We start from the raw sequence: 17,121 nt of genomic DNA on the forward strand, positions 1-17,121 counted from the left end.
ATTCTGACCAGATATGTCGTATGCCAGTGATGCTGTAAGCTGGTATAGGATATCAGTGCAGATCCGAGGCTCGCAGATAGTTCGCGGCTGACAAAGCTCAGGTAGTTGGATGGAGCAATATCAACAAAAGAAAGAAAGAGAAAGAAAAAAGAAAAAGAAAAAGAAAAAGGAGATAAAAAATAAAAACAGCAAAAGGAAAGGAAAAGGAAGAAGAAGACAGACTAAAAGAATGACTAGATGCCAGTGAAATGTGCAAAACGCCCACACTGCCAAAAAGCAATGGAAGTGGTCGAAACTCTGCTTGTTTTTTTGTGACCAAATATCAAGATTCCCATTTATCACTTCGCTCCTCCGTCACCTCATCAAACGGTTGGTCTTTGGTGATCTCCTACTCCGCTGCCAGATCAAACCGCGTAGGCATCCAATATGGCTTCCGTCTTCTTTAGATCCTCGTCAACTAACCAACCTTTGCTCTTCAACTCATCCACCAGTCTCCTCTGCTTAAACAAGGCCGAGGCACGATTGTTCGTCTTACAGGAAACCTCGACGATGTAATCAGTTCTCGAAGCCGAGGGATTCACCATGTACCAAACTTCAAGGTTGATCGGCTTATTATCCCACGAGCCGGAGTAGCGATCAACAAGAATCGGGCCATAAATGATCGACCGCTGCAAAGCATAAGTGCCCCAGTCATGAATTTTCCAATGTCTGAACTTATTTGGCGCTTCCGTGCTTAGCATCTGCCGGATTCTATCTGCTGAAGGGAAGTCTAGTTCGTCGGCTAGAAATCCATCTAGCTTCTTCTTGCTGGCCATGGACAATACTTTGTTTGCGTAGCCCCATTCAACCTGCGCTTTGAACTCCCTACTGTCACCAGTGGGCTCATTGTTGAAACCATGCCGGTTGGCATGGGTAAGGGTGCTATCAATATCATTGTTCCTGATTGGGTAGTGATGCTTGTACGTAAACTCGATTGTGTCTTCGCCTTGAACCCTTACGGGCGCTGACGCTCCAGCCGGCCCTCGAAGATTTCCTTGGTTGGGGTGTCGAAAAATTCTATGCTCTCCTTGGTAGCGCTCGGCTGCATGTTGAAGGTAGATTGGACGTCATTGGTAAGTTGAATGCTTGGGGTGAGGATCTCGGCGGGTTCGAGAAGGAGTCGCACTTCGTAGTCAGGTGTCTTGTTTTGTGGTAGTATTCCGAACGGGCGCATGTGACTCATTGTGACGGAGACTCGTGGGGTGATTTTGTTTTAGTGAAGCGGTGGTTGCAAACTGGGAGCAGGAAACGGGGTGTAGGAGTGGTGATAATAACAGAGCCGGATCAACGACGGGGTTTATATCTGCAGCTGAAGTGTGGTGAATGAATGGTCTAAAGCAGGGTGTGTGAATGCCGGTGCCGGAAGATGCAGTTCCCGTCCCTTTGAGCACAGATGCTGTGTACAGTTTTCATTCACTATATACTTATTTACATTCTTCCAGGAGGCCTGTCATTGTGAAATGGGATATGCCATGGTTACAAAGCAGTAGTAACAGCGCATTAGCCCAAGATGTAGTCTTGAAGGTTCCTCCCGGATCACGGACGGCAGCGGAGAGGATGCTCCCGCATACCTCTCAGAAACCTTATTCCATATACTATGGATGTTGTATAATGGCTGTCGCGATAGGAGGTCAATGGTGTATTAGCCTATCATTGGTATGGATCGCGACCCAGTAAATGACTCAAGATATTGCATTCTTCATGATGGTTTCGAGTAGGTTGGTCAGTTTCACCAAGAATTCAGGCTTTCATAGAGCAAAAAGCTATCACATAATGGTGCAAAGGTAACACTCGATGTATGTTGCACCCGATTTGTATGAGGCCAGGTAGATGACCGACATTCCCCGGTACCGTCACAATACAAGCTTGGGTGAATCCAGTACCAACTCGAGACTAGCGCCGCGAAGCTTAATTCTGCGGGGTGGATCTCTGCCCCGCTCAGCCTGCCGGATCCGAGCTGCAGCTCGCACGGTCGGCATCTTGTCCCCGGGTCCCGCACAAACCATCGTCGCCAGGCCGGTCGGTCTCGATGAGTCTACACCACATACCATCACCTCTCTATGGGTGAAATACGAGAGCCAAGCAATATAGTTGTGCGGGAAGCTGGATTGTACGAGATTCAGCCAGTCCGTGAAAGAAACCAATGCGATACTCGTATATCGTACTTACCACTCCAACTCTAAACAAAAGATAATATTCCTAGTGATGCTAACTGGTAGCGATAAATAGCGACGCAGGGAAGGCAAAAGCCGCACTGATCAGAACCTGCATCATCACCGCCATAGCACTCACCTACCTCAGCTGACTGAAACACATTCAAGCCTCCTCCCCAGTATTAGAAGAACATCATGCCCGTCCCCCACTACGGTGTCTGGGCTTGCCGCCCATTTGACTATTACGCCGAGGGCCGTGGCCAGCGCACTCCACACATCTACCTCTACTTCAGAGACGACTCGTCCGGCAAGCGAACTGCTGCCATCAACGTCAAATCTAACGGCAAAGAATCTCGTCTGGTGTACTGGGTTGATAAGGATTTCACCCATCCCGTCACCGACAAGCTCGACAGCCTGGAGCTGGGCTTTCACCTGATCCAAGATCCCCCCAATAATAATAACAATGGGAATCAGCATCGCCACCATACCCACCGTCATTTCCGATATAGCCATCTTACACCGAGTGACCCCGATTTGGAGGGGCTTGACTTTTACCGCACAAAAGGCCTCGTGAACATTCTTGCAGGCGAAGTCCTGAAATATGATATCGCAGGACCTGACAATGACATCTTGGATAAGCTGGAGCCCATTCTCCAGGCTGCGATCGCTGATGGTGACGCGACCGCCTATATCTTTGGCGCGTCGTTTGGATCTGGTATTCATAACATCCATATGAACCAGGGCAGTCTTCCCAAGTATGACAACGGGATTTACTCGGATGGCGGATTGCTGTTCAGGTTCTCTGACGGCCACTGGGAGGCAGTGTTTCTGGCCTTCGCTTCGCAGAGGCTTCCAACGGGTGATGATGGGGAGGCGGAGAGAGGTAGTGAGACCTTGTTGCAGATTATTCAGGAGGCGGTGGGGTCATGAGGTCTGAAAGATAGGGGTAATGAGTATGCAGTTGCGTCGAAACAGACTGATACTCCGCAATAGTATGGACCCGCTTGAAGTTTTTTTTTCTTTTTACTGTAACGATGTCGAATAACACAGATTAATGCTCATCTCGGGTGACTGCCTACAGAGTCAAATTTAGTAGTGGACATGGCGGCCCGTCCGCTCAGTAGCATTTCTAATAATTCCACCAGAAGTGGTTCTATGGGTTTATGCGTAGTTTTGATCGTAGCAAATACTATAACTACTAGTTGTACCATGGAACGACCACGGTGAAGGATAGTATGGTTGATTGAAACTTGTCAAAAACTACTGTGTCTAGGTGAGAATAGTAAACTACTGGTTAAATATATAATGTACTGGCAGGGAACATAACACAACCTAATTGACTCGAACCAGGTTGCATTTTATCTGTTCGAAAGCTGTCTTTGAGATCCTAATCAGCAGCCCTTGTTTGCTTCCTTGCAGAGACAAAAAAAAGTAAAATGCTGTTGTAAGCCCATCGAGGAGAACAGGCGAACAAACGGTATTTAAAAAAAGTTTTTGTGTGTTAGCTTGCTTGGATTTTGATTTTCCTTAGCGAGCGGGCCGAAGATTAGCAAAAAAGAAAGCCCAACGCGGGGCTCGAACCCGCAGCCTTGAGATTAAGAGTCTCACGCTCTACCGATTGAGCTAGCCGGGCTAGTTCGGTGAGAGGAGTTGATTTATAAGGGTATATATTCCTTACCAAAAGCACTTGGGTTTGAGATTTCATCGTTTGGCGGAAAGTTGGCGCTGGCAAGGGCCCCGCCGGTTCACGCCCCCAAATCCGATGAATACATGCTGCTTTGCTATACATAAGCGTCATCAGTATCATTTAGGAATGAAATATCGAACTTCTGCCTAACCTCCGTTTCTTTCAGCTCTCGTTGTAAACCGGGAACGTCCGCATGAGGATGACTCTACCTGCATACGCCCATCCCGACATGGACTGTAGAGAACATAGTTGTTTTCATTCGGACCGGGGATATACCTCGATTATCCTTTTTTAATTGGTGAGAGTCTCCTTGGTAGAAACTCAGCTGGAAGGTGGCGCTTCATGTGCCATGCCTTTTATCATTAGCTTCCTGCATGTTTGATTCCACATCATGCACACAGGCCACGAGTATGGTCGAAGAGACGCCGATAAATCGCCCCGAGCTCGATTAATGCACGCATAATATCTTCTTATCAAACTATTCGAGGCGACACCGGGATGTGAGACATTTATGACGGGATATGTTTGGGCCACGAGGCAAACATAATTGGGAAGCTGTAGCCGGAATATACATGGCAAACATCACATCTATCGATAATCGAGATTATACCAGACCGACTTTAAATCCGCGCTCACTCGGATTGCAGCGATTATAAATTGAACTTCTAGTGCCCGCCCACCTTTGATGTAGCACAACTGGTTGACTTATTGCAAATCGCGCCCGCCATGGAACTCAAAGTCGACGTCAAAGAGCATGGCAACCCTCTTAGCCTAGGCACGTCGATCATTCTGCTTTCGCTTGTACTCATATTTCTCCTCCGATGGAAAGATACACCCGCCTCACAGAACGGACTGCCCCTGATCAATGCAAAGAGACGGTTCGAATTCGTCGACTTGCTGGCCAAGAAACGGTTCATCACAAACGCGCAAGAACTGCTCAAAGCCGGTTTGAAAAAGGTACGCCTTTCCCAATTTGCAGCAACTAATAGGGTAATTGACCCCATCAAGGCAAGTGTATTCAACATCGTCACCGAAAATGGGGTCATGATGGTCCTAGATCCCAAATACGCCGATGAAATTCGCAACTCAAAAATCCTGAGCCTCCGCAAGACCCTGATAGAGGACATGCACGTCAATGTTCCTGGGTTCGAGCAACAGATGCAAGCTCTGGAAGATGATGAAATTTTCCAGACTACTTTGAAGACAAAGTTGACCCGAAACTTGGGTGAGCTTCTTCAGATTCTGTGCCGATCAGCGACTGACCATAACAGAGGATCTGAATGAGATATTGTCTCAGGAGGCAACCGTCGCACTGCAAGAACATTGGACTGATAATCCCGGTATCATTATTCACGTTCACTGGCATCTGTATGTGGTGATGAAACTGACGTCTATTAGAATGGCATGAAATTCCCCTGAGTAGATCCATGCTCAAAATCATCGCTCAACTCAGCTCGCGAGTCTTCCTAGGTGACAAGATCTGCCACAACCCCAAATGGCTACGAATTTCTGTCGACTACTCAATCGACCTATTTCAAGCAACCTTTGAGCTGCGCATCTATCCTCGCTTTCTCCGCCCCTTGGCATCCAGGTTCCAGCCATCTTGTCGAAGGCTTCGTGCCGACATACGAGAGGCTCGAAGCATCATCGAGCCCGTCATAGAAGAACGTCGAAAAGCCAAAGCCATCGCAAAACAAGAAGGTCGAGATCCAGAACGCCATGAAGATACAATAGAGTGGTTGGAGGAGGTTGCGAATGGGAGACAGTATAATCCTGTGTCTGCGCAGTTGTTGCTTTCGAGTGCGGCCGTGCATACAAGCTCCGATATGCTCACTCAGGTATTATACGATTTAGACGGGCGGCAAGAGCTGATTGAAGCACTGCGAGAGGAGATCAGATCTGTCTTCAAGAATGGTTGGGAAAGGTCCTCGTTGGCGAAGCTGCGGTTGATGGATAGTATGTTGAGGGAGAGTCAGCGCTTGAAGCCTATTAGTAGCGGTATGACATCCCTTTCTTTTTTTTCTCCTCACCCCCCAACAATGAAGCGTAGATCTGCTACCTCTTTCTGCCGTTGATCCTTTCATGATTCACCGGTAGGTTTACCTCTAAGCTAACATACCCACCACCAAGTCTCCATGCGCCGCATGGCCGAAGCACCCGTCACCTTATCTGACGGCACCATTATCCCGAAAGACTGCAAGATCATTGTTCCCTGCCTCCGACAATGGGACGAGAAATACTACCCTGACCCTGAAACCTTTGTCCCCGACCGATTTCTCAAGCTCAGAAACGAGCCTGGCTACGAGCATACCGCAGCCTTTGCCAACTCATCCCCGAATCACCTGGGCTTCGGGCTAGGGCGACACGCATGTCCGGGAAGATTCTTTGCGGCAAACGAGATTAAATTAGCTTTGTGCCATATTCTGATGAAATATGAGTTCAGAGTTGTCGGGAAAAAGCCCGAGAAGGTAGTGTTTGGGACGATGCTGGCGGCGGATCCGAATGGGGTGATTGCGGTTAGAAGGAGGAAGGGCGAGGAGCAGATTCGCCTGTAATTGTAGTGAGCTATCGCACCTGAATGTTCATGTTGACTTTGTGCGTATCGCGCTTCTCGACAATAAATACTCCTGCTCAAAGCCGTGCTCATGCGCCCTCTTGGACTCGTCTTCTTACCCCTCATGAGCCCCGTGCCCCGAAGATCACCTTCACGGCCAATTACCGTGGATGAACTTCGCGCATGATGGCAGACACCGCATCCTGCAACACTTCGTGGACCAATATCTTATGTGCGATCGGAATATCAACATGCCGCTGTGTTTTCTTCTGCTGGTAGTATTTAACGCTCCCCGAGAAGGGTGTATCATAAGAATTGTAGGAGTACAGGCTCGTCAAACCACCCCACTTCCTTGGGCCATGTAGATGTAACAGCTTCGAGGCCCGTACAGAATCCTGTGGCAGTCACGGCATTATTCACTGCGGGCACGTCACTGGTGTCTCCATCGAAGAAGTGGGCCTAAAGGGTAATGGGAATAAGCATGATCGTATGAAAGGTGGGTGGTTGTGGGAGGTGCATGCTAATAAATCTACGAATGGGTGGTGGGGTGGTGGGAATAACGCCATCACGCTTGCAGGTGAACTCATCCACTAGTAGCTAGCCACCTTGGCAACATGAGAGATTTCGGACTGAAGCCGCAAGCCTTCCACGAATTCACCGGTATATAAGCCGTTTCGTCTTCGGCGAAGACTTATGGCTTGAAAGGTTAGATTTGCCATCGACATGGGCCGTGACACGATTTCCCAGGTGACGATCGAGACGGATGCGTCTCGCTCTCGCGATGACAGCCTCAAGGCCGGGGAGAGACTCTCTGTCAATGAAAACCATGTGCTTCAGGATCGCAAGATTGGAGCGCTGGGAGCCATCTCTCTGGTTGTCAATAAGATAGTTGGCGCTGGGTAGGTCCATTGATATTTCCACCCACTCCGCCATTACTATCCAGATCTTGAGAGTCGCTAACAGCGAGTAGAATCTTCTCTACACCATCCACTATCTTTAAACTCTCTGGTAGTGTGGGCTTGTCGCTGATCCTCTGGGTAGTGGCCGGAATCATCTCCGCCTGCGGTGCCCTGGTGATGCTGGAATTCGGCAGCGGGATGCCTCGATCGGGAGGCATCAAGGTATATCTGGAGCGATGCTTCTCCCCAAAGCAGATGCAGACCTGCATTTACCTCTTCTTCTGCTTGTTTCTGCAGGTCTCTGCCAGCAACGCAATCACCGCATCGGAATATTTGCTGTCCGCTGCTGGGGTAGACTCTACGACCTGGAAGGAACGAGGGCTAGCCATTGCGGCCGTGTCATTTGCCGTCGGCGTCCACACCTGCGCTCCCCGGATCGGGCGCGCAATGCAGGATCTGCTGAGTATGGTCAAGCTCTTCACTTTACTGTTCATCGTGTGTACGGGTTTTGCCGCTCTGGCTGGCCATCGACGCATCCCTAACCCTCACAACTTCGACGTGAAGACATCCTTTGAGGGCACCTCGAACAATGGATATGAAATCGGGACGGCTCTCCTGGATGCGATATTCTCGTATCAGGGGTATGATAATGTAAATGCGGTCCTCTCCGAGGTTAAAAACCCCGAACACACCCTGCGCATTGCTCTCCCCTCCGCCATGGGGATCATCACGGTGTTGTACGTTCTTGCTAATGTAGCCTACGTGAGTCCTCTCCCCCCACGTCGAGTTGTTCTTGGGATATAGTGGCTTATTCATTTTTCCCATTCACAGTTTGCTGGTGTCTCCAAGGAAGAATTCCGATCAGCCAATGTCACAATTGCCGCCAGCCTATTCCGCAACGTGTTCGGCGAGACAGCCGCAACGCGAGCCCTTCCTGCTCTCGTTGCTCTGTCTGCCATCGGCCATTTGTTGGGAGTTGCGTTTGTCGTCCGTAAGTCAAGCCTCATGTTAGCTTTATATTCCGGTTGAACTAAGGATCTCCGAATCAGCGCGTTTGCTTCAAGAACTCGCGAAAGACGGTATCACCCCGTTTCCCAACATCATGATGCAGAACCGGCCATTCAAGACCCCGATCGCAGCACTGTTCGTGCATCTCTGCGTCACGATTCTATTTATCTGCGCTCCACCCGCAGGAGATGCTTTTTCATTCGTCGTTGGACTTTCATCCTATCCGATGTGCGTGATGTTGACAGCCATTACGGTGGGTCTGGTGAAGATGCGATTCACGCCGTCCGAGGGGTGGTCGTCGTCCTACAGCGCGCTATGGCCGGTCATTGTGTTTTACCTGGCGGCCAATGTTGTATGTTTACCTCAGTATTCTCGTTTTGATGTATCATCGTGCTAACGAAATTGGGATCTACAGTTCCTATTAGTTATGCCGTTCGTTCCGCCTAATTCGAGCACATCTAGCATCCCTTATTGGCTGAGTCCTGTAGTAGCATTAGGGATCCTCGGGCTCGGTGTGATATACTACCTTTTACGGTTCGTTCTATTGCCGTGGGTGTTCGGCTACAGCCTTCGTCCAGTGACGAAAGACTTGACGGACGGGTCGCGGGTTGTGCGCTATCGTATGCAGAAGAACAGTTCTCGCGAAGGGACTGTCGAGACTTTTGATTAAATGTTTTGTTGGAGGAATTGATACAGGCTCAGAGCTGTCTTGACCAACCTTCCGATTTGGCTTCGAAATGATAAAGAAATGTATATGTAACCACGCAAGACGATGCGAGTCAAAATCGCGACATTATCGGGATCTAGCACAGCTCCCACCCCCCAACCCAAAAAGAAGATAGGGGAGAAACAAAAAAAGCCTTTTGCCTCCCACTTTCTGGAATGTCGATCCGCATGAGGTATGGTAGGCGTATGTATGGGAACAGTGAGAGGGTGCTAGAGCCGCCCTGACCCAGCTAAACCAAATTTGCACTATCACTATCAGCCATCAACCTGTCCACCAGACGACGAAAACTTTGTGTCGTGTCCAGCGTATCCTTGCTGTCCTCAGGCCACGCAGCCGATGGATGCTTAACAAGAGCCTTGGCAACACACCAGAATTCGGCGGCATGGATGATAAAACCGGCTCGTTTGGCAGTACCTGGTTCGATACCTTGGCACAATGAATCCCAGTGGATTTTCCACCGATCCAAGGCACGGTCCACGGGTTCAAATACGCGAGTGTCATCCATAAATGTGTGTAGGGCTAATAGATCGAACAGAATGCATTGTATAGCTGGAAACATTTCAGTTAGATTTTATTGATCGATTACGGGAAATGACAAATTGTGTCGAGCAGCCTTACCTGAGAGAACAAGAAATGACCCGAAGATAGTATTGGGAAAGTAGTTATCCTGTTGGGGAGAGCGCCCCTCAGGTCTCATAAAGTCGCGGAGCGCATTTCGCAATCGTAGGGGTTCATGGGGCTGCTGATCCTTCAAAAATAGTTGCTCCCATTCAGTGGCGCTTTGAGCATGGAATAAGTCATCCCGTTGCGGTATTTCGAAAGCTATCTCATCGAGTCTAAGACAAGTCGGATACCGGAAGAAGATGACGCAATAACTGTCCAGCAGGTATATACCTGCAACAACTCTGTTATACATTATCAGTGGAAGGAATCATGGAGTTTCGGAGCTGAGTTATGCCCACCTGACAAGGCCCTCCCGCAGAAGGTACGTGTCCCAATCTGAAGCACCAGGAAGGCAGTCATTCACAATCTTATTCAACTCAAGCATACGAATGACAGTGAATATAGTCGGCATGCGTTGCAATCGAATCCGTCGCATACTATCAGGGCTCTCTTTGTAGGACTGCAAGATGATGACAAGCATTGCGGCTTGGAGAGTCTCTAGCGTCCCGCGGGAATTTAGGGAGTCACCCTTCCCAAGTAACAAATCTTTGAAAGCTGGTCCTTCGAAGACCAGGTGTTCGGTGGCATTTGAATGTGCTGCCAAATCATCCGAATAATAAGGGTTACTATAAACGGCCCCCAATAGCACCATTGTGAGAACAAGAAGCTTTGAGGCTTTGTTCAGGTTGAATGCTGCTGGGTTGAGGTAGTGGGTGTGGAATGCATTCTCCAGGAATGCTTCGGTATATTTGGCGATATTGAGGGGAGTAAATATTTGTCTGGCCTTATTGATGTCCAGGATGTCCTGACTCAATGCATCTTGTTGCTCGCAGCTGGCAAGGATTCCTAAGAGCTCGGCGGAAGTGCTCTCAAGATCTGCGGGGTCAAACGGGTAGGTAGCACTCGTTTGCAAGTCGCAAGGCGGGTCCAGATTAGCAGTACATATGAAAGAATGAAACAACCTTTCCCAAGAGTCCGTGAGGAAGTTCGAATTGTTCTGTTGATGGTTCACAGCACAACAACCGACTCTCGGATCTGCACCGGTACATTGTGATAGGAGACGGAGGCCTTCGTATTTCGATTCGTTCTCCACATTTGTATAGTGCAGAAGAAACGGTATTGATAGCTTTACGGGGCGGTGACTTGGATCGGCTTCTGTTGACGGATCGATATCTTTCGCCAATTGAGGAGTTGGGTTTTGGCTAGGTTGAGAAGACCTGGGTGACTGCTCGTGCATGCGGCTGAACGAGCAATCTAGACCCTTGTGTAAGCAGGTCTCGCAAGGTAGCTCTCCATCGCAAAATACTCGCGCAGTAGCGCACGTATTGCAAGACTTGCGCTTCCTCCCTGGTTTCCGTTGAGTTGGAGGTTGATAATCTCCTTTTTGCCCGCATTTTTGAAGATGGCGACGGAGAACGTCCCTGGAGGTTAGAAATAAGTTAGAACTACCCAGCCACGAATGAACCAGGGGACGGGAATACCTTCTCCGATAGGCACCGGCACAAAATGGACAGGCTAGTTTTTCCGAAGGTCCGTCTTGCTAAAATCAGATACCAGGATGAGTGCAGGGCGGGCGTCGCTTACGGCTTGCTTCATGTCGTCGCAGGTGGCTTTGAGTGGAGAATACTTTCTGGCATATGGCACACTTCACAGAGGAGGACCTTCCCAATGTAGTCCGCGTACTCAACGGTCTTTGATGTGGCACTGGTGACATCGTTCAAGTGATTTTTGAGTAAATGCATGAGTCTAGCGAAGTGGAATTTTTGGGGGGAAGTTCGGGAAGCTTTCCAGCGAATGTGGGGACGGTGGCAAATGGCCGGTTGGAGCCATATCATTACATCCAATTTTGATGTGCCTCAACCACGCCGTTATCCGAGCCGACTCGGGGCAATCAAAATCGCGTCGATTCTTGCCCGTCTTTAGGGGAATTGGTGTGGTTACGGGCACAATAACAGTGGAGATACGTTGACTTGCTTGTTCCACTGTCCCGAGTAGTCGGGAAATCCCACATGCTAGTCGGGAAATGATCCACATCAAAGTATAACCCCCAGGGGGCTTCAGGTACCAAGACCATTACGTTCGAGACCTCACCAGTAGCAACTTTTCAAGACATTATGGGACATATATTGAGATCTGGCTCATCTCTCAGGATCAGGAATGGTGGGTGTGACTATCACAGTTTGGGAGACTTACTGACTCAACAGGGGTTTTATCCCAATGCCTCCGATCGCATTTGGGCTCGACTTTCGTGACACCTTCTGGATTTCACATTTTCTCTCGCCGCGCATTGTCTTCGGGAAATCTTAAGGCGGCTGCCACTTCGCAGCAAGATCAGGGGAGCGCTCCACCACCTTCTACAGCTCTTTCGGCTGAGAGACGACCGATGAACATGGCCGAACATGTTCTGTAAGGAAGTCAACTTGCTTGTCACCTCAAAGAACAGTACGCTGACTTCCCAAGTACTACCTTTGATCAAATAGTCAACTGGGCCCGTCAGGGCTCACTGTGGCCTCTCAGTTTTGGTCTAGCGTGCTGTGCCATTGAAATGATGCACGTGTCCATGCCACGATACGACCAAGATCGTCTGGGTATCATCTTTCGAGCCTCTCCTCGACAGTCCGATGTGATGATTGTGGCGGGAACGGTGACGAATAAGATGGCTCCGGCCCTGAGGCAGTGCTATGATCAGATGCCTGAGCCTAGATGGGTCATCAGCATGGGCAGCTGTGCTAATGGTGGAGGGTACTACCATTATAGTTATAGTATCGTTCGGGGTGTGGATCGCATTGTCCCCGTGGACGTTTATATACCTGGCTGTCCTCCTACGGCGGAAGCAACTCTCTATGGGGTATTCCAATTACAGAAGAAGATAAAAAGGACCCGGATTACGCGGATGTGGTATCGAAGGTGATTGATGTTCCTCGACAATTGTTCCCACAACGCCGATTTAGCCATCAATTTTGTTTACACTACCCGTTGAGAAATCTATGTTTGATGTTCCATGAAAATGTCAAGGGAGCGTAACTTAAACATATAACATATCCCAAGTGACATGCACGTCTGAAGCGGGGTCTCCGCTCCTGAGATTGACATGCTAATCACAGTAATCACATACGGTATTCATCCCTATATTCCGATTCGCTACTGGTTCTTCTCCTCGACTCGCCGACCTGAGATGTCTCGCATCATGCAGTAGCGCTGTTAAAAGTACCGAGTCCCAACGAAGCCGATTGGTGGAAAGGGCGATCAAGAGCTTCACGGCCACACTAACAAGCAATAATACTGTCAACCTTTAGCTTGCGTGTTCATGCAAGGCGACGAGGCTAGCTTCAACTAATGCAACGTGGCTTATCACACGTGCCAAAGGCATGGTCATATGGATGGGCGCCGTATATTGGCTGGACTATGTGGGTGTGGAAGCAAACCTAAGATTACCCAATAAGTGCCATTGACGACAGATTGTTTGCTACGCCTCCCGGTCTCGAAATCAGCGTGTGCGCGGAGGTCAGTACCAATTCAGATAGTGCAACTCGGTTTGTCCAACCGTGTTGGATGGCGACCCCGCAGTATGAGCACGAGGATTGCTGTCCGTCACCAAGAGACAAGCTTTGCCCTTGGCAGCCTAAGCTTTTCATGTTCAACGGATAGTCCGGATGGTATCAGGCGCCTCTGCGGTAAGCAGTATTATATGGACTGTAGCCTTTCTAGCAATAAGCTGACTTGGTGGTATATGATTCCGATGAAAACCCATGAATATAAGAGGCAAGCACTTTCCAGTATCGGTTGGATGAAACAAGACCATCTGAGTACTCTTCCTGGCCACGTTACACTGTCCACGACAGAGGCACCATGGCTATTCTTTTGACCGTCGCAGCACTAGCTGCCCTTGTTATTCAATCGGTTGCAGCCTCTCCCCTCATGGATACTCTCCTGCAAATACCTGATTTATCTACCTACGCCGAGGTGTACAACCTGACCGGCGGCATCGTGGAGATCAATCCACTATTCCTCAAGCGCTACAACTACGACGAAGACAAACGTAACTACACTTTCCTTGCGCCCACTAATGATGTAAGCTTTCATCCATCCTGTCAAATTATCGCAGACAGACATTTAACCAATCAAACGCATAGGCATGGGCCAAGATTCCCGACGCCATCTTCACAACTCTCATGACTCAACAAGCCTACCCTTTAACCGAGGCACTTCTGCGCACGCACATCATCGAGGCTCGTCTTACGGCATCCGAGCTTGTCAAGTTGTCTGAAAGCGAAGGCGCAGGAGGAATCTCTACTTCACTCCAGCTGTCCAATACTACCGAGCAATACCACAACGGTGTTTTGACCAAAACGGTGCAGGGATACTACATTGACTCTGTCATTTCCTCAAACGGTACCGTCCAGATTGATGATCAAGCTGCTATCGTGACGGCGAATATTGTTGCAGACAATGGCTTGATCCATGCAATCGATCAGGTCATTGACCCTTTCCTGATTTATGGCGGTGGACCCAGCAATCGGACATTGGCGCCAACCAGTGAGACAACAAACTTGACCATCGGAGAGTTACTGAAGATTGACTCGCGCCTTGTGAATTCTTCGAAGATCCTTACTGAGAATTCCCCGGATACATTGCGACGTTTGTCGAAACAGACGGGGAGTATGCAGTTCTTCGTTGCTCCACAAAATGAGGCTTATGACCTGATGCCTACGATCCTTCCCATATTTCGTGAGTCTCCCCTTCCATAGTTGCTGTATATTATGAGCCATGGTGATTATTGACCCATGTTCATCTCGAACAGACACCCTCGTTGCGCCATACAAAAGCCCGTTCAACACTCTAATGTGGCAATATGGCTGGCTTGACAGTGATGGCGAGACCTTTGCTGATCTGAATTTCACCCGTCCTGTCACAGTAGCCAGTGACGTCACAGGGCTGAATATCACCGTCACCCAAGAGAAGAGTGCCATCTTTATCATGAACGCAGGTCTTGTCACATAAGTGAAGGCAGCCAATGGATACCTCTGGATTGTGGATAGGTGGTTAGATCCCTTATATCAGGCCTTTGGTCCCATTAACCGATTTGGCGAACCTGAGTGGCCATGAGATTGGATATCTATTTTGTTCTTGTCAGGGATGATGACACACAATTGGATGTCGAAATGCGGAATATCAGTACATAGTACTAAATCATCGATTGCGTAACATATAATTGATCTTTGTATTGTAATTTATTTTAAGAGTGCGGGGAGAAGACGACTGCTTTGGTGGAAGACAGTAACAATGACAGCTCATGGAACGAGCAGCTACTGAAATACTAATCAGTACACGTCCCGTTTGATTCCACTTTTGCAAAAAAGGTCAACAAAATATATCTTCCCAGACAACCGAGTGGGTGAGGTACTCCGAAGGGTACACAATGTCTGAGCTTTCGGAACGTATCGACGGCGAGACATCGACGATATTGCGTTCCTCGGAGAGCAAGGTCGTTCGCGCCTTAGGCTGCTAATTCGGTCTCTCATCCACTACAACCCGGGCTCTTCACCACTCATCGGTCGGTATTAGTAGCTGGAAGTTACAGATTCCATCTGGTCTGCGTACATCCTCAAGAATCGCTGTCTTGCAAAACACCACCCAATCGTCGAACCCGCATACTCCGTCAACCTTGTAGCCACTTATCCGTAAAGTATCCCGTCACGAACGCAAAGACGCCTTTGTGAATAATATCAATGACTTGCTCATTAACAGGCCAGGTCCTGTAGCTAGTTAGTGTCTTGCTCTAATGAAGTCCTTTGTATAAGGTGTCAAATACAACTCACCATGGAAGTGCCCCAACACCAGTCACATTCTCCAAGGTTTGATCAATCATCAGCCGTATAGAAATAAACATAAAATCTGCAAATGGCCCGCGAACGCCATATGCGCTCATAAGCGCTCTAATGATTGCCGCAGCTGCTCCCTGTCCATAGTGCATCGCCATGTTCAATCCGAAACGCTCGGAATCCGGCCTGACGGGAAGTCTGAGAAGGCGCTCTAGGGTGTGACCAGGTACATATGAATTTGGCCGACCAGTGAAATATTGCTCGATTTTCTCTCCGACGGTCATTCTGTAAAGTGGTGAGGCGATTAGTCGTTATTCATGATGAGGTGGTTATCGGACTTACGCGGCGACGCCGAGCAGTCCTGCTCCGCAGCCGTAGATGATGCAGCTCCCTAGTGAGGACGGTCGGGGCGGCTGCTCAGGAATGGTGGTGCGACGAGACATGTTGTATTTTTTTAAATTGGTGCTGAGCTATTAGTATATTGTTGGGGCTATGAAGCTGGAATTTATGAGGGCGGAAGTCGATAGCTGATATAGCGATCCGTGGGGTGCAGGGAATGGCGTAGGGATGACGCATGCGAGTTTATCCGGCGAGTATCAGCCACCCCAAATCGACCCTCTTCTACGAACCTGGAGAATAGACAATAATCATTTTTGGGCCCATGTATCGATTAACATGCTCTGCTATACGGCATATAGTATGATGGGGAGTTGTTACAACTGGACTCTCGAACCTTAGCGGATTATTGCAAGTGAACGTCCTTGCACCGCATTGAAACGATGTCGATACACAGGCAACATAATAGTTTCAACAGCTTCAACCGCGACATGGTCACTGAACGATGAAATAATTATCTATTCATGCAATATATGTCGCGAAAGCAATTTGTTGTTCCAGCTCCACTATAATTCCCTTCACAGTATATAGCTCACACGCAGCGCTGCCCATCAACCAAGATTTAGACGAGCACGCAGATCCAACAAGAAAGAGAGCAACATTCGCGACATCCAACAGTAAAAGAAGGCGTCCAATTGGATAGCCTCACACTTGGCTTTGATGGTCTTCGCAGGAACAGGCCTTTAGGGAAATCCAGCAGGTTCAATCAGCAAGGGGGTAAGTTGGTATATTTAGCCTGGAACGACATGAACATTCAATCGACCCAAGGCCAATATGGTCCTATTCAAGAACAAAGGTAGTACGTATGACCACAGGGTACGGAAAACAGGGCTTCCTGTCCGTTCAAATATATTTAAGCTATACTAGTTGACTGTGGCAGACTGGCAGATGAGCCTATTGTAGATGGTGAGCTTGTGCAAAGATGAAGAAGCGCTATTGCAAAAGAGTCAAGCCCTATGAAAAAGTGAGTCTTGCAGCTTTACATCCCTTACGAATGCAAAAGCCCATCGATTCACCCTCTTCTGTCGTATCATGTTCATTGAAGGGTATTCTCATAGTAAAGCCCAATTACCTAAAGTCGGGGAGATGCTTAATATCGACCATACAGGAACAAGGTCGGATATTTCGTCGACATATCATTCAATGTATCATGTAATCACTCCTCAGGCAGGT

At 48.7% G+C, this 17,121-nt stretch overlaps 8 protein-coding genes and 1 non-coding gene across 9 annotated transcripts; 5 read left to right on the top strand and 4 right to left on the bottom strand.

Moving 5' to 3' along the window:
• Positions 1 to 404: 404 nt before the first annotated feature.
• An11g08780 (uncharacterized protein) lies at positions 405 to 1,222 on the bottom strand (the record flags this gene model as incomplete). The annotated part of the gene is made up of 2 exons (XM_059750475.1): positions 405 to 921; positions 999 to 1,222. 2 exons carry the CDS (start codon positions 1,220 to 1,222, stop codon positions 405 to 407), a joined length of 741 nt encoding a protein of 246 aa, XP_059606369.1.
• A 1,165-nt stretch (positions 1,223 to 2,387) lies between these two features.
• On the top strand, positions 2,388 to 3,122 carry An11g08790 (uncharacterized protein; the record flags this gene model as incomplete). The annotated part of the gene is made up of 1 exon (XM_001394803.1): positions 2,388 to 3,122. One exon carries the CDS (start codon positions 2,388 to 2,390, stop codon positions 3,120 to 3,122), a length of 735 nt encoding a protein of 244 aa, XP_001394840.1.
• A 630-nt stretch (positions 3,123 to 3,752) lies between these two features.
• Positions 3,753 to 3,825, bottom strand: tRNA-Lys (CTT). The gene has a single exon. It is a non-coding gene; the product is annotated as a tRNA-Lys (tRNA).
• Positions 3,826 to 4,605: 780 nt separating this feature from the next.
• An11g08810 (uncharacterized protein) lies at positions 4,606 to 6,434 on the top strand (the record flags this gene model as incomplete). The annotated part of the gene is made up of 5 exons (XM_059750476.1): positions 4,606 to 4,825; positions 4,859 to 5,104; positions 5,151 to 5,219; positions 5,278 to 5,877; positions 6,010 to 6,434. 5 exons carry the CDS (start codon positions 4,606 to 4,608, stop codon positions 6,432 to 6,434), a joined length of 1,560 nt encoding a protein of 519 aa, XP_059606370.1.
• Positions 6,435 to 6,968: 534 nt separating this feature from the next.
• Positions 6,969 to 9,081, top strand: An11g08820 (uncharacterized protein; the record flags this gene model as incomplete). The annotated part of the gene is made up of 7 exons (XM_001394805.3): positions 6,969 to 7,010; positions 7,139 to 7,332; positions 7,404 to 8,094; positions 8,164 to 8,323; positions 8,382 to 8,692; positions 8,756 to 8,950; positions 9,037 to 9,081. 7 exons carry the CDS (start codon positions 6,969 to 6,971, stop codon positions 9,079 to 9,081), a joined length of 1,638 nt encoding a protein of 545 aa, XP_001394842.3.
• Positions 9,082 to 9,296: 215 nt separating this feature from the next.
• An11g08830 (uncharacterized protein) lies at positions 9,297 to 11,326 on the bottom strand (the record flags this gene model as incomplete). The annotated part of the gene is made up of 4 exons (XM_059750477.1): positions 9,297 to 9,616; positions 9,686 to 9,942; positions 10,030 to 11,270; positions 11,315 to 11,326. 4 exons carry the CDS (start codon positions 11,324 to 11,326, stop codon positions 9,297 to 9,299), a joined length of 1,830 nt encoding a protein of 609 aa, XP_059606371.1.
• Positions 11,327 to 11,887: 561 nt separating this feature from the next.
• An11g08840 (uncharacterized protein) lies at positions 11,888 to 12,641 on the top strand (the record flags this gene model as incomplete). The annotated part of the gene is made up of 3 exons (XM_001394807.3): positions 11,888 to 11,894; positions 11,935 to 12,136; positions 12,191 to 12,641. 3 exons carry the CDS (start codon positions 11,888 to 11,890, stop codon positions 12,639 to 12,641), a joined length of 660 nt encoding a protein of 219 aa, XP_001394844.3.
• Positions 12,642 to 13,579: 938 nt separating this feature from the next.
• Positions 13,580 to 14,731, top strand: An11g08850 (uncharacterized protein; the record flags this gene model as incomplete). Its single annotated transcript, XM_059750480.1, has 3 exons — positions 13,580 to 13,801; positions 13,864 to 14,458; positions 14,532 to 14,731. 3 exons carry the CDS (start codon positions 13,580 to 13,582, stop codon positions 14,729 to 14,731), a joined length of 1,017 nt encoding a protein of 338 aa, XP_059606372.1.
• Positions 14,732 to 15,389: 658 nt separating this feature from the next.
• An11g08860 (uncharacterized protein) lies at positions 15,390 to 15,995 on the bottom strand (the record flags this gene model as incomplete). The annotated part of the gene is made up of 3 exons (XM_001394809.1): positions 15,390 to 15,486; positions 15,550 to 15,837; positions 15,895 to 15,995. The coding sequence occupies 3 exons, from the start codon at positions 15,993 to 15,995 to the stop codon at positions 15,390 to 15,392; spliced, it is 486 nt and encodes a 161-aa protein (XP_001394846.1).
• Between the last annotated feature and the right edge of the window lie 1,126 nt (positions 15,996 to 17,121).

This window comes from Aspergillus niger (assembly GCF_000002855.4).
Source record: "Aspergillus niger supercontig An11".
In the NCBI taxonomy this organism is placed as follows: domain Eukaryota; kingdom Fungi; phylum Ascomycota; class Eurotiomycetes; order Eurotiales; family Aspergillaceae; genus Aspergillus; species Aspergillus niger.